At 34.8% G+C, this 24,234-nt stretch overlaps 1 protein-coding gene across 1 annotated transcript in view; it reads left to right on the top strand.

Moving 5' to 3' along the window:
* The first annotated feature begins 5,135 nt into the window (after nucleotides 1-5,135).
* The window catches only part of Tyr (tyrosinase), a 99,314-nt gene continuing 80,215 nt past the window's right edge, over nucleotides 5,136-24,234 (top strand). The window contains exons 1-2 of the mRNA XM_015507093.2: nucleotides 5,136-6,029; nucleotides 16,097-16,313. Coding sequence (XP_015362579.1) covers nucleotides 5,211-6,029; nucleotides 16,097-16,313 — 1,036 coding nt within the window. The 5' untranslated portion in view covers nucleotides 5,136-5,210. The remainder of the gene's footprint in view (nucleotides 6,030-16,096; nucleotides 16,314-24,234) is intronic.

Raw genomic sequence — 24,234 nt, 5'->3', positions numbered from 1 at the left:
GCTTAATTTTGCAAGGTATGGTATCAGTTGGCATCTATTTTCTTTCAGAGCTTGGTATATATTATTTCAAGTCCTCCTAGCTTTAAGGGTCTGAGAAATTAGCTGTGATATGGATTGGTTTCCCTCTAAATGTAATCATTGAATATTTTCATAATAATGTGCCTTGGTGTAGGTCTGTTGCAATTTTGTATATTTGGGGTCCTATATTACCTCCAATATTTGATTTTCCATTTCATTCTTAAGGTTTGGGAAATGGTCTGATATTATTTCATTGAAAAGATTGTGCATTTCTTTGGTTTGTAAACTCTGAGCCTTTGTGTCTCCTGATAAATCTTAAGTTTGGTTTTTCATGTTATCCCACATTTCTTAGAAGTTTTGTTCATGCTTTTCTATCATTTTTTGTCCATCATCAACTTTACTTTCTACATTATATATTTTATCTTCATTGCCTGAAACTCATCTTCCAAGTGGTCTAGTCTGCTGGTGATGCCTTCCAATGAATCTTTAATTCAGTTTTTTGATTCCTTCATTTCATGGATTTCTGCTATTGTTTTTTTTTTCCCACAATCTCTATCGCTTTATTAATGTATCTTTTGCTTCATGTATTTTTTCCCTTCCATCATCTTTACCTCACAGATCAATTTAATATGAACATTTTAAAACTCCTTCTCTATCATTTCATCTACTGTGGTATCAATGAATTCTGTTATTGACTTTTATTGGTTTCTTTTTCCCTTGATTATTCATGTTGTTTGTGTGTTTACTCATTTTACAGTGTGTTTTTGAGGCAATAGAGTTTCTACCCTGTGGAAATACAGTGTCTGAAGTTTTCTAGTGTCTCACAGTTTAGAGGGGAGACAGGTTAAAAACAACAACCAATGCAATTTATTTACAGCATCAAACCAGATAGTTCCTGCTTTGATATCTACTTGTTGATTGTCACAATAAACAGAGATCATATGATCAATGATTGTGCACAGGAAAAACAATAAGTTTATGTATGGATTTACAATGTTAAGTTGTGATTGTGGATAGAAAAAAAAAGTGATGTAGAATGTGATGTTTATAAGGGAAGAAGAGAGAAAATATAAGTAAAAAATAAAGGAAGAGTCAATAAAATGTTGGCTATTAGAACAGAAGAGAGAAAAAGAATCAAGGGAAAAAGACATGTGAGAGAAAAAAGTGTATAGAGTAAAAAATAATAAATTAAGAATAAAAATGAAAATAAAAGTAAAAGAGTACAAGAACAAAACTGATATACTGTAATCAAATATCTTAGTTCTCAAAATACGGACTTATGAGAAATAACTTATTTAATAAAATGCTAGGAAGAGAAAACACAGGTTTGTATATGTATAAGTGTTCATGAACATTCAAATCATAATTGAACAGAATAGAAAAATAAAAAATAAGAACATAAAATACAAAATTTTAAAAAAAATAATTAATTAAATTAAAAAGAGGATCTTAATGAAATGTTAGAGAATTATTTCCATTAGAGTTCCAAAGATTCTTGTTTTCCTTTCTAAGATGCATTAGGTGGGGTTAATGGAGTGTGATGGGAGATCCCATAATCAAGACTCCTGGAGGTGTGATTTAGGCTTGGGTAAACCTGAAGATTTTAAATCAGTGCACCTCCCAGTCCAGGCAGATGTTGAACCCCACTGGGAGGCTGTCCCTCAGGAAAAACTCCTGGATCTCACTCCTGTGGTAGAGGGGCCAATTCTTGTTCCCCTCAGATATTCATGAACTTCATGTTTTTAGGAATCTCAAATTCAGACTTAACTACCAATTATTCCCCTGTTCTTTCAAATTCTGTGTCTGGTATGAGTCACCCATGAGGGGAGACTTTCCCAGTTGAATTTTCAACCAGCCAATCTTGAAGTGGCCATTCTGTAGGGGCAGAAAAGAAGCAGGTGTGTTTCCTGGACAGGTTGTCTTCTATGCAAATCCCTCTCCACTTTTGATTTTCTCCTGGACTCTTAGACACACACTATACTGTGCGTTGTGAGTTTGCCAAACCTGGCTTTCGGGGTAGGCACAGTTTTCAGGATTCGGATCCCAGGAGCTATTCCTCTGTACTGGAGCTGTAAATTGGTTTCTTCCTCTGATTTATGTGGTAGCTGGGAGAGATTTGGTTTCTTTTTGTTTCCCATAAAATATTGTTGTGCAAGACACATTTCAGGTTAGTCGGGGAATGTCTTGATCTCTGATCTCTCCATATCCATAGGTACCTCAGGTCTCCTAAAACTGGGGGGTTCCTTTAATTGATGTATTGCTCTACTAGTTTAGTGCAGGGGTGATTGCACCTGCCAGTGCCACCACCAGTAGGAGCAGTGATGGGGATTTCTTCTTTATTTTGTTGTATCCAACCTCCTGAGTTCCTGATCTGCTTTGAATGTCCTGAGTTAATTCCCAAAAAAGTTTCTCTCTCTCACCTTGCTGAGAAATGGTGTGTCTGAATTCTTGCTTTTACTCCACAGAGGTAGTAAGAAAATGACCTTCTCTAATGCCGCAGTCTGGCTGGGCACAAATGCCGCAGTCTGGCTGGGTACACAATCACGAGCCACCACACAGCTTGTAGATTCAAACAGCAACTCTTTATTCCCGAACTCACACCAGCCGTCTACAATCACGTTCTGGGGAAATCCACGTTCTCTGCCCAAATCCACGTTCTCTCCCAAATTCACCTTCACTGGGCTTCTGTCTCCCAAAATATACTGTCTGAATCCCGTGAGAACTCAAGGGGAACTTAGGCAGCAGGATACGCCCTATTCCCAGCAGGAATAATCTTAAACCTTAAACCTGGAACCTAAACTGGGAACGCCCTAAACCCGATTATGTTAAACCGGGAACACCCTAATCCGCCCTGGTCCTTGAGCAAGGTCAACTACATTCAATGTCACTGCAAAATGTCAGCAACATGGGGTACGCTGGCAAGGAAATTGTCATACCTACTTGGCTAATGGCTCCCAGCACTCTAACACATCATTTAAATCAGTGCACCTCCCAGGTCAGGCAGATGTTGAACCCCACTGGGAGGCTGTCCCTCAGGAAAAACTCCTCTAAACAGAGTTAAGAGTCTCCTCTATACCGGTTTGGTATCTAGGAACCCATTACTGGTAATGACACTTTTATCTATGTGGACTAGAGGAGATAGTAGACTACATTGTGGAGAAATATGAAGAACTGTCAATCTAAAGAAATCAAACTCAAGGAAATTATGAGGACAAAGTGTATATTAATCATTTTTTTTCTAAGCAGCTTCTGAAGATACTAAAAAATAGACTTGGGAGAACAGATGCAAAAAAGCCCTTAGAAAGCTCTGTGGAGAGGTTCTAAGTTATTTTTAAAGGGAGCCTTGGAACTAGAGCAGTTGAACTGTGTGTGCAACTAGATGGAAAGAGTTACAAAAGGTCACATGTGGTAACAAGTAATACAGAACAAGACTCCCAGGGACAAGAAGCCCTGTGTTAATCTCTTTTTGGCTCTGAAAGGACTAAGCCTCCTGGAGGAGATCATGTGATAACTTCCTGATCCCAGCCAGAGGCAGCATTTCCATGGAAACTTTTCTTCTCTTTTTCTGCTCCCACACACTGCTCCATCCACCTGCAAAGGCAGCCTTGAGACTCAGGAGAGTCATATGGAGGAGCCTTGACATTTTTTCTGAATAATGAGACAAACTCCAGCAAGAGAAGAATGCAAAATAAACTGACATTCCAATGGTGCTAGAAAAGCATGGCTTTTCCTAGAAACCTCAGCCAAGGTCCAGATACAGAAGATTTCTTCAAATGTTCACTTTCACTTGGTTCTTTGTGTTTAGAGGACTACCCAGCTTCACTGTGAAGCTAGATAAAGAAGGAAGACTCAGAGAGGGAATGTGATTGGACAACTCTCATCTTGTCAATCTTCAACTTGAAGAAGTTCTCACCTGATTTCAAACCACTTAGTCAGTCTTCAAGACTTCCATGATCTCATTCCAGGTTTAATTATCTATCATATAAGGCACCTGTCTGAATCTAATGCTCCAACTCAGCAGATGAAATGCAGCTCCCACCTCTAAGTCTCCCTTGCTCAGGTATTGTCTCTATTCTCCTTCATCACTCCAACTTATACCCACCCTTTGAGGTTGTACTCATGGGTGCTCCCTTAATAACACTTGAATACCATGTAACATTGTCCAGTATCCTCAGTGCCCAAAAGTATCCCTTTTATTAAAAATTTGATGGACTTATTATCTATACTGCTTAACTTAAAACTAATAAATGTAGCTAAAATGTTATTTTTGACATACATTTCAATTTCTAAATTCACTGTACAGAGAAGTAACTCCAAGAAAAATTGAGATGATCAAAACAATGTGGAATGAATATATTATTCCTTATTCATTCACTCACTGAATTGAGAATTTCTTTGCAAGAATCACACTACAATAAAAATTTCAAATAAATTCCTGACATCCAGAATTTATGGTTAAGACAAAGTGGCTACAGTATTACACACACACACACACACAGAGGTGGGAGCAATTTATAAAAGTTTTATTAGAAATGTTCACACAATGAACTATCAGACTGAACTATCCTTAATAATTGTTAGAAAATGCATCAATAATCAGGGAAAAGTATCAAACAGGCTTTTTCTTTCTGATACTTGGTACAAAATAAATAAGCTAAAATACATCATATGTAAGAAATAATCTGTGGTCCCTGAAGAAAGTCTCTCTCTGGTAGTCCATTTATGGTCTCTAAGGAGATCAGGCTTGTGCCTGACATCCAGAACACTGACTGACTTTTCTTAATAGGAAAAACTCTATTCTTGACAGAGCTCCTCACTTGCCAATACAAATCACCATTAATTTCATAACCAATGAACTGGGTTTGCTTAGATAAGGCATTATTACTATTAACTATTATTATCATAGTAACCACCAGCATTAAACTATTAATGAAAAATAGTATTTCTTGCTTTAACATAGGCCAATCCCACTGTGGGATATGTGCCAACTCAAAAAAAAAAAAAAAAAGTCAATCATGTGCTTTTCAGAAGATGAAAGCTTAAGATAAAAGCTGACAGTACGCAATTTGGAGGTGGGAGGGGAGTTATATAGGTCTTAGCCAAAACATGTGATAGTCACTATAAGGGTAGTTGGAAAAAGAAGTCTGTGGCTCCAGTTAACCTGCTTAAGCAGATCTGTAAGCACTAGAACAATGCTACTGGCTATTTTGTGCTGTCTGCTGTGGGGTTTCCAGATCTCTGCAGGCCATTTCCCTCGAGCCTGTGCCTCCTCTGAGAGCCTGATGCAGAAGGAATGTTGCCCACCATGGAGTGGTGATGGAAGTCCCTGTGGCCAACTTTCAGGCAGAGGCTCCTGTCAGGACATTCTTCTGTCTAATGCACCACGGGGGCCTCAATTCCCCTTCACGGGTGTGGATGACCGGGAATCTTGGCCTTCTGTCTTTTACAATAGGACTTGCCAATGCTCTGGCAATTTCATGGGATTCAACTGTGGAAATTGCAGGTTTGGATTTGGGGGACCAAATTGCACAGAAAAGCGACTCTTGGTGAGAAGAAACATCTTTGATTTGAGTATCCCGGAGAAGGATAGATTTCTTGCCTACCTCACGTTAGCAAAGAATACTATTAGCAAAGACTATGTCATCCCCACAGGCACCTATGGTCAAATGAATAATGGATCAACACCCATGTTTAATGATGTCAACATTTATGACCTCTTTGTCTGGATGCATTACTATGTGTCAAGGGACACACTGCTTGGAGGATCTGAAATCTGGAGAGACATTGATTTTGCCCATGAAGCACCAGGTTTTCTGCCTTGGCATAGACTTTTCTTGTTATTGTGGGAACAAGATATCCGGGAGCTGACAGGGGATGAGAACTTCACTGTTCCATACTGGGACTGGCGAGATGCAGAAAACTGTGATATTTGCACTGATGAGTACATGGGCGGGCGTCACCCTGCAAACCCTAACCTACTCAGCCCAGGATCCTTCTTCTCCTCTTGGCAGGTAAAATGTGCTAGACGTACAATATAAGAGAAGAAATGAACTTTAGCCATAAATTCTTCAGGGGATCTTCATCCTATCTTCCCAAACTAATGTAGAAAATGTCCCCTGTTAGGAGCTATCAATGTGCCTTGTATTTTCCCATTAGAGAATAATCACAGTCATAATTAAGTAGATATTTATGTGATTTTTTTTTATTCAATATTTATATCCTCTACTACATTTCTAAACTACAATGAACAAAAAGTACTTAATTCATCATTTTATTTCCCAGGACCTAGGATGTACCTGACATACCACAATGACTAAAAAAATACTTAGGAAGGAAGGAAGGAGACAAAATTACTTAGGCTAGTGATTCTGAATAACAGCATTATTAATCATAATAAATTCATATGGTGAGCAAATTAAAAATACCTTGCCTTGATCCAGACTCATTGATCAGAATCTTCATGGAAGGGTCCTGGGATGGCATGGTTTGCTAAATGTGTAGGTGATTATTATTGTAAGAAAGTTTGACAAATACTGATTGGATTTTTTTTATTTATAGGGAAGCTCAACTAGGTAAATTAGGGAAACTATTAATATTCATTGAGCATTTAGCATGTATAAAGTTCTGTTGACACTGTTTTTATGTATTGGCTCATTTGATACCTTAATATCACAATGTCCCCCTTTCAAAGGTATAAAGTTATAATGTAATTTGTTTTAAAACACACAGCTGGTAAATAGCAAGGATAATATTTGTTCTTGGATAGTCTGGATATGTGATCTCTCTATATATGATTTACAAGGGATGACTACTATTTTGTCTTGAGGCAAAGGATTGTTCTACTCTCACATTTTCATAAAACAGCAAAATAAATTAATTTTTTTCCTAAGAACTTGCAGACTTCAGTTGCAGCATAAGATTGCAATTTTAAAATTAAATTCCATTTCTCTGTTTGATTTTCTTTTCTTTTTTTTTCATTCTGGATTAGAGACAAAGGTAAGCAAAGAAATAACTGCTTAATTATCATTTAAAATATGTATACGTGGAAGTAATGATTTTCTGCCTGACTTTCAAAAATTCCTAATGCAGCACTTCTGGCCAGCAATATTTTATGGAATTAATGTTTGAGTTAGATAAGAAGAATCTTGCATTCACTGTTCTGATATGTGGATAGGTTTTTCCCATGATGCACTTGAAATGGAATCTATTGGAGGCCCCTGAAAAATGGCCACTAATTTCTAGCTATTTACTAAAATTAATGAGTATATTTGTATAGGAAGGACTGGAGAAATATGCATAAGAACAATTTCAATAAATCTTCAGACCTTCTAACTTAACCCACTAAGTCCCAAGTTTTCAATTCTGAGACTATTTCAAGAAATTCATACAAATGCAATAAAATAGATTGGAAATCATAATCTAGAGCTAATGTGTTATTAGTATTATATTCTTATTACTAATTATATTATATATTATTTTATTAAAATATATGTAAGTTTTTATACCTGACCTTTTATTTTGACCTTTTATTCGCAATAGAAGAAAACATCAGGTGCAGTCTCACATCTGGGACCATGGGATAAAATGGGTTTATCTATAGAATACAACACTTTTATCTCACCTTCTATTTTACTGCTTAAATTGCTGTCAAGCTTGAATGTGGCATTTTCTGTCATTTTTGCTTTCCTTAACTGTGTAGCTTCATTTGACTTAGAAAGGCTGAAAGATTGTCTAAATATCAGAAAAGAAAGAAAGAAATAAACCTACAACATACACACTGAAGCTTGGTGGAGAGATATAAACTGATATTTAGATGCATGAGGTAAACACCACCGGAAAGTACCCAGAATTATATTTGAGTTTGCTTTCCTAAATCATTTACTGATTATTAATTGAATTATTTCTCTTTTCTCTTTATGATTATGGTCAATTTTATTACTTTCTAGAGAAAACTGGTCAGAGAGAAATGGTTACAATATTGATTTCAGTCTTGTTCTATGAATAAAGTGCTGTATAGAAATAGGCTTTTCAGATAAAATGAGGAAGCAGAGTGAACCATGTCCATTGAAGAAAAACAAGCACATAGCAGTTTAAATAAGAGAGGCTAAACCAATGAACATTTGCTGTTCAGTCACTGTGTGTGGTGTCAGGGATAATGTTGCAGAAGTGACAAACACAACTTGTGATGTCTGTGTCCATTTAATCACAAAACCTCTCTGGTTAAAGAGTCCTTCAACAATTAGGATCAGGTTTTTTTTTTTTTATGTTGATTTATTTCTGTAGTTCTCAGTATCAAAATCACCTAGGAAACTTAAATTTTTAAGAATAGTTGCATGAACTTCACTCATCTAACTTCTTGCCAGAAATTCAGATTGCTGTGAAATTGGAATCTTTGCTTTTAAAACCTCTTCATGTGATTCTAATGTGCAGCCAACACTAAGAACCAGTGATTTAATTAATATGGAGATTGTCTGGGTATCTCTTTGTTTTCACTTTATAAAAACACAGTTCTGTAATAAACACACCATTAATTTGAATGCTTCTTCTTAAATTAAACACTCAAATTAAGAACTAAACTATTTTGTGTAAGATGAGATCAAGCTAAATGAGTTCCTGAATACCTTCTGAATTAACTAGGCTGACAGATACTCTGATACAAAGCCTCTGGTTTGGGGTTGGGTTTTAGATATCTTCTTACTTGACACACAAATAGAGCATTCAGAGATGTGATTGCATTTATTAACTCTGAGCTGAGGACTTCTCAGTGGTCTCTAATATAGTGCCCATATTTTATAAAAGATAGAAAGGCCTAAAATGGTGGGATGATTTGTCCAAGGTCACACATCTAGGAACAACAACAACAAAGAGACTGACTCCTTTGTTATTTGAGTCAGCTATAATTTTGTTCTTTAGGCTCAGAGAGGATTGAATCAACCACGATTATGTTAATGTATAATTTGACATATTGTCCCCTTGGGCTCCTTTAAAATTCTTGTGCATCCCACAACATGGGAAAGCAGTTCTTTTTGTTTATATTGTAATGAAAATCTGCTATTATACCTTTACTGATGGACCTCCTTTACTCAGATAGCATTGTACCCTACCCTTTATGCCATAATTACACTTTGTAGAGATTTATGCCATTGCACTTATATCTCTTCAGTATATGTAACGTTTTTCAAGCCTGTCTGTGCCTACCAGACTGTCAGACCTTCTGTAGTAGAGACCATTTACAAATGAATAGTTTTGTATCCAGAGAGCTTGGGATAGTAAATTGTACATGTAATGGACTCTATAAATGCATACTGAATTGAATATAATTTAAAGACAAAGAAATGTTAGCGCCAACGCCAACAAATTTAAAAAAAAATAAATTCTGCATGGATAGATTTTGTAGGACTTTAAACTGTTCTTTTTAATGCAGTATCCTCAATGCTGAGAAAATATCAATGCCAATAAGCAGCCACACAGTCAGGAGTAAGACATTTTGTGTAGTTCTCTCTAGCCTTTTATGTAAGTATATATGTGTACTTGCAACAAAAGGGAAAACACAATAAGGAAGATCACATCTGAGTGTCATTTAAATAAAATTGGTAGTATTTATCTGGCAGAGCTACTATGAAATAATACCATAAATTGAAACATCAGGTAACAAACGTTACTTTTCTTAGATAGTTTATATTAATAATTCTTGTAAATGTTTGTTTAATATCAGAAGCTTTTTGTGTAGAAGCATGTTTGTCATCAGTTAGAATAATACATTATTTTTGGAAAAAGAGGGCTTCTCAGTAACATTTAACTACTAAATATCTATATTCACACAATTGGATCCAATATTATGGAACCAATAAATAAACTAGCAATAAAAAGAAAATGTATATCAGCAATAATCAGTATGAGAATTAAAATAAAGAAAAACAACATTTCCTGGATGATAGACATGAGTGAATAGTGGTCAGGGAATTCACTCATCAGGTGAAAGGCGCATCACATGGAAGCAAACAGTGGGGAGAAAAAAAAAGTCACATTTCAGCAGAGAGTCATGGGTTTTAGGTAACCATGACAACAGCACAGTGAAATAACAGCTTCTCTTTTTTCTTTATGAAAAAGATTCTGTGGAATGTCATATGGTTTACATTTTTTTTCAGATAAATCTTTAATGCCATAACAGAATCTTTGCTCCTGAAAATCTTTTAATAGCTGAGAGTTTATTGCTATTTCTTGAAATTTAAAACATTATCTAGATCTACCTTCCTCATAAAATGTTTTTTTCTGCCCCTCTTTTTTTATTTTGAATTGGTAGACTTGATCCCCCGCCCCAGCATATGCTATAAATCACTTGTATTAAAGGGAACAGAGAAAATAACAAAATCCTTGTCAGAAAATCTGGGATTCAATTCAAACTCTGCCATTTGCCAGATAATATTAGACAAGGTATTTACAAAATGTGACCTTTTATTTGCAATAGAAGAAAACATAAGGTGCAGTTATCACATATGTTTTCTGTATTGTTAAGAGGACTAAATGGAAGGGAAAGCAATAGTACAGAGAGTAGACTTTTGAGCTAGATAAACATGAGCTCACATAGTTATTTGTAACTTACTTAGCTGCTTATAAAACAATTTGCTTATTATTCTGAAATATTTTTTCTCTAAAATTAGAAAAATATAGCTTAATATAACATTACTATAAGGTAAGTCATGAAATCTATGTAAAATAGTTTTAGTAAATGATATATTGTGTTCCATGTCTGCAAAACATTGTGATATATTTTTAAATGGTATATCCAAGTTAGTTATTTAATAATGGGTATTCAAACAATGTTAAAAACCCAGAGGTAAAAATGATTTGGTGACCTTATCAATGGTCTTATATTAAATAAAAATTTTAATAGTTATAATTATTAAAAGTATGCAATTGTCACTACACTATGTGCTTTACATATGTTATAGATTATTTGATCTTTAATAAAAAGTTGTCATGATCCCTATTTAAAGATTAAAAAAACTTGATAGAAGATCTAAATAATTTGTTTAAGCTTATGCATTTAATAGAGTCAATACTGGAAACCATTACTTTCTGACTATAGTTGCACGATCCTAATCATGATGCTGACAATTTCATCTCCTCTGTCTCTTCTTATGTATCAAATATAAAGACAATGATTTGAAATTAAATTTGAAAATTATTTCTGGAACCAGGGTAGATTTCCTCCTTGCTACTAATACCTCCACTCCTCAGAAAGCTTAGTCACTTAACAATTGGCATTTTAGGAAAAATAGTTCCATTCAACCTCTCCAATTTAACTGAGTTTGCTGTATGAATCTTTTAGGCAGAATAATCTTTTGGAAAATATCCTGAGGTTTATTGTTCAAAGAGAAATGATAATGATGTGCTTGCTGTGGTATCTAGTTAATCAACATCATGAAGACATCGAACACCTTACATTCAGTGCAAAGTTATATTAGTTGTATTCAACTATTCCTAAATTATTAGCAGCAGAAATAAATGTAGTGGATATGGTGCTCTGGCTCTGACCCTAAATCTATGACAGTTGACAAGTCAGTCAACCATTCTAGTTTCTATTTATATATGGGTAAAAAGAATTCTGAATGATAAAAAGCATGAGGAAAACTGGAAACTGACGTTTAATGAAGCAGGAACTATTGGCTGAATATTTCCTTTTCATATATCTTATCAAAGTATGATTGAGGAAATTAAGACAGCTAAAAACCATGTTCATTGCCACAATACTGTAAATAACTGAGCCGTACTAAATCTTGCATCTACCTAAATCTGGAGCCCAATTATTTTACTAAACACAGTGCTTCAATTCATAAATTACATCTTTGTGGCCAAAATTAAAAGTAGATTCTCTAAAATCTCTCATCTGACAGACTAGCAGTCATCCCTGGACTATTCATTGAATTCCTCATGTTGATGTTTTAATTTGCTTTTACAGTCTCATAGATTGCAAATTCACTGGTGCAAGAGACCTTCAGGATTGTCTTCATTATTTTCAAGTATGATGCAGTTGACCAGGAAGACTTTAAATTTTAATTTAAAAATATTATTCCATGCATGTTGCCTGTTGTGCATAAGATTATTAATCATGACACAGAGCTGTAAATCCTATTAACCTATTGTAGTCTTTCATACTCAGGCTGTTTCCTTAACAATAAATAGGAACAAAATCATAGAAATACATAGTGGTGTATTTATGTGAATGTAAGCTTTAAAGTGTTTTGAGAGATGGTCCTCATGGCCTGGGATGGGTTGGTTTGGAAGTATTTTCTAAGGCAAAGGTAAGTGCCAAAATGGGACCAGGAAAAATAGGTGTTCCATACATGCTAGTTGTTGGGGATTCACTGGCTCATTCATTGATTTTGTTCATTCATCCAACAAATATTTATTTATCCTCTATAGAATGCTGTACACAATTCTACATTCTATAAAGAAAGGAGTGAACGGCAACACAAAAATTTTAAAACCTGTCCTTAGAAAGATTACCTTTATGCAAAGGAGGTGATAATTATTGTTTATCAAGCGAAACTAAAATGAATAAAGCTTCAGTATCATCTACCTACGGACCATGTGCTTCCTATGGATGTATGCCTCTGTTGTGAGCCACCAAGGATGGCAGGGTAGATTTTACAAACTTCATCTTTCACTTAGAATTTTTATTTCATTATTGGTTAATCATTCTATTTCACTGAATCCAAGACACTGATGATTTTAAGGTGAAGCATTACTTGATGTGATACTAAGAAAAATATAAATCTGACAAATTTTGCTATGATGTTTTAATTACTTAGAATTTTTATTTTGTGCTTGTTGAATGAGCTCTTTTGTTTTATTTAGTGGTGCATTTTTATTATAGTATATCTTTTGCCTACATATAAAGGAAACTATAGATTGAGTATCCCTTATCTAAAATGCTTGAGACCAGTGCTTCAAACTCAAGATTTTTTATTTTGAATTATTTTCACGTACATAATGAAATGTCTTGAAAATGAGGCCTGAATCTAAGCACTAAATCAATTTGTTTCACACACCTTCTACAATAGGCTGAATGTAATTTTATACAATATGCTCACTCACATTTCTTGTTTGACTCATTCTATAATGTAAATAAGTTGGTAAATTCCTAAAACTCCTTTACATTCTGAGCCAGATCTTTTTGAATTACTTTTTTAGTCAAAGTTTGTTTTTACAAATTCTTTCCCTCGTTCCTAAAGAACAGGTAAGATATGAGACACATGGCAAGGAACAGGCATCCTTATCCACAAGCAGAGTCTGGAACAGAGAAATACAAGCACTATCCAGGGAAGAGTGGGCAGTCTGGCTTTAGTAGCAGAAGCACACAGGATGTAAACAAACGGAAAGTGATTTCCAGATTCAAGATGTGTTTTGGAGGAAAAATTGATAATATTGGCTGATGGATTAATGTGAAAGACAAAGGAGAAAAACATACAAAATACAATTCGCTGGTTTCTGGCTGGCCTGTGATGATTCAGAGGTTTCAGGCTCAAACTACAGGATGGCTGGTGTGAAAGGAAGCACAGAAAGAACAGGTTGTTTTATTTTAAGTGTTATATTTGATATGCATGTAATATAACATTAAAATATTAATATTTCAGAAAAGAATATATACATTTAGAACTCAAAGGAATTGTCAATCACTAGAGATGGGAATTGAAGAATCCTTATCAATGTAGTTATCATTGTAAACAAGGAAACTGGTTGATACAGCTGAAAGAGCAGAAGCACAAAAACAGAAAAGAACATGGTACTGGCCTAAGCTCTGGACCAGGGATAGCTTTATGGGATAAAACTGGTGCACTTGCACAATGACCTAGGCTCAGAAGTGAAGTCCACATTTGAAGCTTAATCTGTGACCGGAATCCTGAAGTTCTTAATAATTTCATCCTTGAGTTTGTGTTTTAAGTGAAATCAAAAGGACAAGGAGCCACCATGATCTGGGATGTCAGCCACCTATAATTCTACTCTGTATCTTCTCAATCTTCTTGTCACAGCTTCTTTGCCTTCTTAGAATGAGCCTTGGCCACTACTGCATCCCCTGGAAACAGCCCCAGCTGGTCTCCCCATCCCCAACATCTGCTTAGGGCCATGGGTGGGTAGAGAAAGGGTCATATTCCACTGTCACTCTCCTTTCCTGGCAAGCTCTTGTGCAATCAAAAGGAGGGCTGGGGTTGGGTGTGAGGCCCATAGTGTGTTGGTACAGGGTAAAGTGGAGATTTACCCTGCCCACAGTGGCAGTACCATAGTGTGTCATACAGGCAACTTGTTAACAAAGGGGCCTCCCACTCAGTGCTATCCACCATATTGTGTACCCTTCCAATTCTCATGTTAACTCCCTAGCCCCCATGTACTTGTATTTTGAGATAAGGCTTTAGTGGGAATAATTTGTCAAATGTAGGAAAGACTTGACATGATTTTAGGACTTTGACTGTAATTCTGGTTGGAATTCATTATTTTAATTCATGCCCAGAAAGCACCTAATTTTACTTTTAGTTGTCACAGTCATAATTCAAAGATTAGACCAATATTTTCATGTTAGAACCTCAGGAATTATTGTCAGTGTGGAGTCTGCTTCCCATGGGTACTCTTGTCATTATTTGGTTTAGTTTTCCTTCCTGATTTTCTTTCTTTTCTCCCAACAAATGTGAAAGTTAATCTTGCAAAACGCTTCCTATAATCAATTCCACAAGTTTCATTTTATACTTTTAAACCTTGACTACTAAGTTCACATGCAGATTTCTGGGACCCATCTGTTCTAAAAATTCTTGCACTCTTTGCCATGGAGTGTCTAAGACACAGACAAAATCATATCTGACTAACATGGCTTTCTTCATACAGTCACATTTATGTACATTAGGTTAGAAAATCCATCCATACTAAGGAAGGACCCAATTCATATAGAAAGCAGACAACCCTGTTCTGCCACAAATTAAATCATTTATTCCAGGGTTTGCTGTTTAATACGTGCTGATTTAATATCAGTTACTATTATTTTGAACAAATACTTCCTACACAAGAATAGCTGAAGAATATGGTTTATATTTGAAAAGGCAATGTATAAAACTAATTCTCCCTTCCTTTGCTAGTTTGACCAGAGTATAAAATATTTGTGTTACATAATAGGTATCTCAAATCTTAGTCAACCACAAACTAGGTAGAAGAGTAAAAGTACACTAAAGATGGAGTTGAAAAACTTGGGTTACAGTGGTAATTCTGCCATTTAACTTAGAAAATGTCACTTAGCTGACCCTCAGATTCCTTATTTGTTATGGTGAAAAGTATTTCCATGTGATTTAAATAAAATAATTCTTGTTCTATAGTTTCTTTACATTTTTCATATAAAAAATGTGAAGAATTATCAATTTTAAGATGATAATTTTCCAAAAAATGTTACATTAGTTCTGGCTAAATTAAAGAATCAGGGAAATTGCTATACATAAAAAAGCTACCCAAAATTGTTATTCTGTACATCAAAAACTAGACATTAACAATTCAAAAAATTATGACAAAAAAGCATAAAGTAGAATTATGCCCAGTTCTTGACATTCTGAATGTAATATGCATTGATACTAACAAAGCACTTTTTAGTTGTTTACTAGTGTCCATACCATGCACTGTGGCCTTCTAGACAGAAAGGTAACTGCCTTTATTGTTATCAGCCCATCTCAGGACCTCATACACTACTTAGCTCATGATAAATATTTAACAAATATTCATTGAATTAGCTTTCTTTTCAAATACTTATATGATGTGGTTATTTCACCAAAATTTTATAGATGAACCCTAGGAAATGTAAAATATTAAATTTAAGATATTTTTACAGTGGTAGATGCAAGACTAGAGACCTACTCTGGATTTTAAAGTCCATGGTCCTTTCTGAAAACTTCAGTAAACTGCTTCCTTTAACAACTTATTTTAAAATATTGATCTGATGGTTAGAAATCCGAAAATGGTAATCAGGATTTTGAAGCTTCTTCCCTTTTCCCCTTGACTCAGAGGTGATGGTAATTCCTTCAATATAAAATGTTTTGTACAGATTATCTGTAGCCGCTTAGAGGAGTACAACAGCCGACAGACTTTATGCAATGGAACCCCTGAGGGACCTTTACTTCGTAATCCCGGCAACCACGACAAAACCAGGACCCCGAGGCTCCCCTCCTCAGATGATGTGGAATTTTGCCTGAGACTGACCCAGTATGAATCTGACTCCATGGATAAAGCTGCTAATTTCAGCTTTAGAAATACACTGGAAGGTAAGAACTTTATTTTCTCTCACTTTCATCGTTTTTCCTCACTCTTATCCAAAACCCTGCACTCAGAGGTGCTTGAGAATTCCGAATTTGCCACACCTGTATTGACAATGAAGCTAGCTCACCATATCCAGCACACTAATGATGCCTCAGCAAAGTGTATGAATATACATACCCTGGGAACAGACAGAGACAATAGGCGGCCTAATGGTGAAGAAAATCAGGGTACTTCAACAACAGAGTACTGGTGCAAAACAAAATAGTTCCACTTTAGAACTTTTTATATTATAGAAATATAGATATAAGAGTGTCGACATATTTTCTTAAGTTTTAATGCTTTCTTCCTCTGGTTTGAAATATTCTAGACAATGGGTTATTTGAGGTAAGTTCATTCTCATAACTATAATAAAGACATGATCTTTATTTCATGGAAAGCCCAAATCCACTGTCCCTTAAACTTTCTGTGCCTCCTCAGAGATTCCTTCTTATTGCATTTTATAATTCCTACTTACTTCTGCATATTTCTCAAAGTTGATTACACCTTCCCTCCAATATCAGTTTATTCTTTTATAAGCAGAGGTGGATCAGTCACAAACCTGACCCATTCACCTTAACTTGCATTAGGGAAATGAACCCAACAACAATAACAACAAACAAACAACAAAACACTCCAGTTATGGATTTAACAGAAGGAAACATATGGGGCTAACATGGCAAAACATACAAGTCAAAATATGATATTAGAGGCTACCTCTTATAAGTTCTTTGTCATCTTTCCTGGTAGACAAATCTTCCTCTCTTACATGTTTCTTTTTTATTTTGTTGTTATCATTCCATGCCTTAGGCAAGTTCTGCAGAGCAGTTTACTATCTCCTTCTTTTTCCTGTTTCTGAAATAACTCAAACAAGGAGAGCCCCATTCTAAAGAGAAATTCTGGTTCTGGCAGTTAAAAGGTACTCCTACAGTACTTTAAGTGATTGCTATGTGCAAGGAACTGTGCCACGTACTTTGTATAATATTTTCTCACCTAATTCTTACAATTTTCCTCTGACAAAGATCACTATTATTTTTATTCTCAGTTGATAGAGCAAACAGGATCAGAGATATTAACTCGTTTGGCTAACACTGGTCACTGATTGAATAGCAGAGTTAAATATTAAATTAAATTGGTCAAATGCCAAAATTCAAGTTCTTTCGATTGCATTCTGATGACCCAGACTAAATTGAAAGAGAGCAATGTCAATTTGGTTTTTCAGTATAGCTTAAGAAGACACTTCTTAGTGCCAGGGAATCTCAGAATCTATAAGCTGAGACAAAGAACACAATTTGGCAGTCACTATCTGGGAGGATTGCCTGTCCCATTGTACTTTGCAGAGATCAACGATAGTTCTCCAATTTGCTGGCATTAATGTTTTTACAAAACAAAAATCTACCTTTAAGAAAGTTGAAGTAACTTTGTTAAGTTTTTCACACAGATTTTCCAACATAAGTGATAAAGCCTGCACTTTTTATTAAGGAACATGGATTCATCACAGAATAAGGCAGAGAATCTCACTTCTTGAAGACCCTAAGTCAAAAGTAGTTTAGGGTGTACCAGCTCAGCCAGTGTTTTCCAAATGAGATTCTAACATATTCCAGTGAGCAGGGAACAAAGATTTATAGCAAATAATTTAAAATTATTAATAAAGTATGTTGTAAATTATTTTTACTTTTTTTCCAATAGTTTATTCTTGTTCACATACACTCTATAGTGCTTACTTGAAAACTAGAGAAAAGGTACACCACAAAACATCATCTGCACATAGCAGATATTAATAAATATATGGTGACTGAATACATAAATTACAAAAATAATAGCTAGAGTCCTTCAAATCACATCTATCCAACCATCTATCTTATTGATAACTATTGTATGAAGTGTGCGTAATGGTGGGAAAACGTTGAAAACCATTGATCTGAGCTATGCACCAGCACTTTTCCAGGCCAGGAACTAATATTTTTTCTTTAAAAATGCATTCACAAATACCATTAAACTTACAGAAAATTTGCAAATATAAAAGAGGTGTAAAAAATGCACATACACCCTTTACCCAGATTTATTTACTGTTTACATTTGATCCTATTTGCTCCTCTCTTTCTCCCAGTCTGAACTATTTGAGGATACAACTATAGATCATATGTTTTCAACTGATAAAAATTTCAGCTTGTTTTTCCTGAAAATAAAAATATTCTATTATACACCACAGAGACAAAAATATTCTATTATATACCACAAGATAATTTTCATCTTCTGTACATTTTACATTGATATAACATTCTAATTTAATCTACTATTTATATTCAAGTTTTTAATACACCTAGTAATACCCTCTATAGCATTTTTTCCTTTACATAATTGGGTTCAGTGTTGTGTCAGGTAGCATTTAGGTAGTCTTCTTTAATCTGAAATAATTATATAGGCTTTTTGGTGTGTATCTTTATTAAATTGATATTTTTCATTTTAATATTTCTGGTAGTTTCTCATGACTGGATTCAGGGAAAGCATTATTAGCCAGAATTCTATATGGGCAATTTTGTGTCTTACTCAGAGGGCATCACATCTGGAAGCAAAAGGTAGCCATCTTTATCACATTAGTGATACTAATTTTGATCACCTGTTCTGGTTTGTGACATGGTCCAATTTTCCCATTATGTAATTGCTTTTTCTTTCAAACTAATCAACTATCCAATGGATAAAATTTTTAAGACTTTGTAAATATCCTACCTCTCATCACACTTTTCTCTTACAGCTGGTATTTATCAATGATTTAAATGCATAACTTTCCAACTTCAGCACTCCTTTGACAGTTATTAACCAAAATTCAAGATTCTGCTGTTATTAAGAGTCATTCATTCATTCATTCATTTACTCTGTTATGGAGTGAAAGCTTATGTTTAACAAAGAGTTGAGAATTTTTCTGAAGCACCAGCCATTGGCTTCTGATCATTGGTCCTTGTTTTGTTTTTTTAAGCTATATGCCACTCAAAATTGAATTTATCTCCATATAATACCCCCTCTAATAAACTGCCATTTTGATTGTCCAGGAGTCTTCTTCCAGCTGTCTTTCATGCTTTCCATGTCAGTGTGGCTGCTAAACACTTCACTGAGAAGTACTTTACCAACTCATGCACTGGGATTTCCCAAAAAGCAATCTCAACAGTAATATGGAAGTTTTGATATTTTGAATAAATTTTAAGATGAACAGGATGTATATTTTCCAAGAAAGTCCAGCTGGATAGTCACAAAGAGATCTCAAAAAAACAGCATAATTTTCAGACTCCCTGCCTGAGAAATGAAGTTTTATAATTGATACAAAAATGGTCACACAGATTTAAAAATAAGTTCATTTGAAACTAGCTATGAGCCAAACTGCCAAGGAAGCTGTTTAAGTGGAGTAATGCATTCTAGTAACTGGAAGGCTCCCTTCTTCTTCACTAATCCTGAGGGAATCAGAAAGCTGAGTATTTGGAGGCAGACTGGCACAGAAAAGAAGCAGGCGGTTTTGAGAAGGATTTCATCCACACCAGGAAAATCTTTTTGAGCACTATTACCTTGGCAGGTGAATCAGTATTCTGATTAGGCAACAATCCTGATCATAACAATAACACTGTTCCAGTACTTTCTCAATTCTCACTATTATCTTATTTAATCCTTAATGATTAATTAATTCTATGATATTTTAGTGTTAAGTGGTTAAGTAAAGAACCACTCTCAGCAAAGTGATTATTCCAGTGAGCTCAGGAGACAGTCTGTGTCCTTCCTTTATGAGCTGACTCTATTTACTTTACTTGAAAGGTAACTTTTCCTTCTTTCTCAAGTTCTCTGAGTAAATAGGATCCTTCCTATCACATATAGAGAATTCAAACAAGAATCAAGTGTATCACTTAACAACTACGTTTCCTTTGAATATAGTTCTTTCTTCAAAAGGGAACATTAGCTTTTTTAAAATCCTGAAACAAAACTCATCTGCTACAGTATGGATAAAGATTGGATATGTATGTGTATTTTAAGCTATCCGTGGCAAAAACTGCTCTTAGGGAAGACTTAATATTTATGTAAGAGGATCACCTGAACCAAAAGGTAGTAACAATCTGCTAGAAATGGATGGCTTTAATACTAGGGAATCTTCTAAAATTTTTGAAGACAAATTTCTTTAGAAGTAGTGACATTGTTGAGACATTTGCATGGAAACTCAATGGTGTATTTCCTTCAGAAAGAACTTGAAGTAGTTTGTTATGGTTTAAATGTGGTGTCCCCCAAAAGAACATATGTATGATAATGCAAAAAGATTCAGAGGAGTAATGATTGGATTGTGAGAGTCTTAACCCAATAATTGAATAAATCCTCTGGTATGGATTAACTGAGTGGTAACTGAAGTGGTAGGGTGTGGCTGGAGGAGGTAGGGAGTTAGAGTGTGGCTTGGGGGTGTATATTTGTATCTGGCCAGTGGAGTCTCTCTCTGGGCTGTCTGATTATGATGTGAGCTGCTTCCCTCTATCACACTCTCCTGCCATGATGTCCTGACTCACCTGGAGCCCCCAAGGAATAGAGTTAGCCTTTTTTGGACTAAGACCTTGAAAACCAATTGTGAGCCCTCAAGTAAACTTTTCCTCCTTTAAAATTGTTCTGGTCAGATCCTTTAGTCACAGGAGCAAAAACACTTACTAAAACAGTTTGTGAATATTATTGTTTGACACTCAGCTCCTGCCTGCTAGGAATGTGGAAATAGTGTTCGCCCGGATGGAATGGGGTGGTTGAGCCAAGAAAAATAGAAAGGTGAAAAAAAAAAAAAAAAAAACAGAACACAGAAAGTAGTTGCAAAAGGAAGGACAGGATGGGCAAACTGACCAGATGGAGCTTCTGACAAAATGGAGCCCAAGCCTGCTTCCTGGGAGACATCAAAGAGATTCTATAGAATGTTCTTTTCCAAAAAAGGTTAAAGGTGGGCTATTCAGGTCCTAATGGCTATGTCCATCTCTGGTGCTACTATGAGGAACTTTCCCAGCAGAGCAGAGGGGAAGGTCATGTGCACTGGGTGGTCTGTCCCCGCTGAAGAGCCATGGGAAGTTCCCAGCTCCAAGCCTATCCCTTCCTGGCTTCCATGCAGAGAAAAGGTCCTCATGGACCATCTCTTATCCTATTTCAAGGATGGCATCCTGCACTCAGTAAATTTTTAGTAGTAAACTCATAAACAATAATGGAAAAACCTGGGCTCCCTCTGTAAAAATATGGAGTATTAGTCCATATATATTTGGACACTTTCAAATGACCCTTCAGTCTTATATAAATAACAATTTTAAAAATATTTTCAAAAAGTAGTAAGTAGAATGGCAGCACCTTATAACTTTGCAAATAAAAGACATTTTAATTTTTACCTCTGCTTCTACACTTAATATATTATGATGTATTGTTAGGCTGGAAAACTTAGAGAAAAAGAAGACTCAACTATATAATTGTCATAGGGAGAAATTTTTAAAAATATATTTTCAGATAATTGTGCATCTTCTTTTTTTCGACACTAAAACTTCACAAGTGGGGATTTCTTAAAAGTTTAACTGCACTGTCAAATGTGAAATCATATCTGAAATTTTGATACTTGATACATTGAATTCCATGGATCTGTTTTGCATCTTGAGTGGATATTTTATTCATGAATGATCTTATAACATTATGCATGGTTAATTTGCAAAATATTGAATTATGCAGGTACATCAAATGTTGAAATATTACATACATCAATATCAGAAACATTGTTAGTACTAAGACTGTCACACAGTGATGGAATCAAATTTTAATAAATTCTAATGTTTGCTTGAAAGGTAGAAAATTATCATTGGCAAAAATAGCATCATTTTTAAATGAAAAACTTATTTTGTTTAATTTCAAGAAACTCTCTATTAAATGTCCATGTCTGAGTAACTCACATATATGTCAATTTAACATATTTTTTAAAGTTAAAATTAGAGAAAATTAAATAAAAGGTACATGGGATCACTTTCTATAATTTCTTATAAGCACATATGAGTCTGAAATTATCTCAAAATAAAAAGTTTAATTAAAAAACAAGTTACAATCAAACCTTTTTATAGTGGTGTTTGAAATTTACATTTAAATATACAGACATGATGAAAAATCACAATATGAAGAATCTTATTTTTGCTAAGTTAAAGAGAATGAAAAATTACCATGCCAGACAATAAACTAATTGCTCAACAACTAGCATATTATTTACTTGAACATATAGATTGTTTATAGAGAACTGCTTTAAAATATACATCATAGTTCTAGTAACAACAGACTTTCCAAATCCCTAATTTAAAAAATACCTCCAAAGCACATTTATTTATCTTTATAACCATTCTTCTTCAATCTTCTAGTTTTGTGTTTACTTATACACCAGTCTTAGCAATTGCTTCTTATTTTTGTGTGTTGTTTTAATGAAGGAATGAGATTCCATATCAATTCATAAAGCTTATTTATATTATGGTAAGTAAGAACCACAATTTTATATTATGATAATGGCCAAGTAGATGGCTAGTTTTGCTTAGTAGTTAAAAATGATCCTTGCTCCTGTTTTTAGGTTCTCATGTTGAGCTTAAACCTTTGGTATGGAGAAAAAATAATGCAAATAGCTACATGTCATGGGCTTTGGAAATCCCTTGTAAATAGTCTCAATGGTCAATTGAAATACAAACTGTACTATCCTTCAAAGAAATCAGTATAAATGTAATGAAAAGTTGATCCTTGGACTGATCTATTTGACAAATGGATGTACCTGTTTAGATCTTAAAAACTCACCAAAACATAAGGTCTGAGATGTCATCCAATATAGAAAGCTATTTCAGTTTAATTAACTCAAAGTACTTAGTTATTTTTTTAAATATTTATTTTTTGTAGTTGTAGTTGGACACAATAATTTTATTTTATTTATTTATATGTGGTGCTGGGATCAAACCCAGGGCCTTGCACATACGAGGCAAGCACTCTACTGCTGAGCCATAAACCCAGCCTTCCAGTTAATTTGACCAGAGACCCTATTCCTGCCATCACTTTGTGTCTTTAATTTCTCAACTACTCTTTGAAAATCTCATAGTTTATAAATTTCAAGAAACTTACTTGGAAAAATCTGGACAAAATAAAATTGTCAAATCTAACAAATGTAAAGGTTAATTCTAGTTTCCACACTTTGGGATCAATTTCATGCCAATTACTATTATTTTTTCTTTTCTTCTTTACACTAAAGTTTAAAAGAATCAAGATGAATATTTATTTTAGGCAGAATTTTCAGTAGATGTTTGTGTTAAAATTTTAGCTGAATCCAAAGGAAAATACATGAAATGGACACAACACATCAGCGCCAATATGTGTTAAGATACCATCTTCTGATGATAAAAGTCACCCAGCTCTTAAAATTATCACCATCATCAAGGTCACTGCATTGTAGAACTCCAGGAACACCATTCAAGGTTTATTTCATTAATACTCTAGAGAATTAAATTGTTGCCAGGTTCAGCTTTATGGTCAGATATACCTGAAGAGTAGTAGGTAAGCAGAATAAGAAGACTTGCTTGTGTATATGCCAAAATCAACTGTGGCTCATATTTTTTTCTAAGATTCATGGGTCACTTTCCAGTTTCATGGAATTTTAGTGAATTAGCCTATTATCTACTAATCAGGGCTTACTTGAAAATGTTATAAGAAAGAAAATTCAAACAGTGTGTATTTTTTAAAGAATAGAAGTTGACTTTACACTTATGAAACAATGAGAAGGAAGATCATCCAGGGCTAGTGGTACAATTCTTGCATCTTCAACTCACAGCTTCCAGATCTCTGTCTTCATCCTAATATTTTCAACAGAATCAGCAGAAAGACTGCCGAGTGGAA

This window comes from Marmota marmota, unplaced genomic scaffold (assembly GCF_001458135.2).
Source record: "Marmota marmota marmota unplaced genomic scaffold, marMar, whole genome shotgun sequence".
Classification (NCBI taxonomy): domain Eukaryota; kingdom Metazoa; phylum Chordata; class Mammalia; order Rodentia; family Sciuridae; genus Marmota; species Marmota marmota.
Note: the sequence above shows the minus strand (reverse complement) of the source record. Positions and strands in the feature narration are given on the sequence as shown.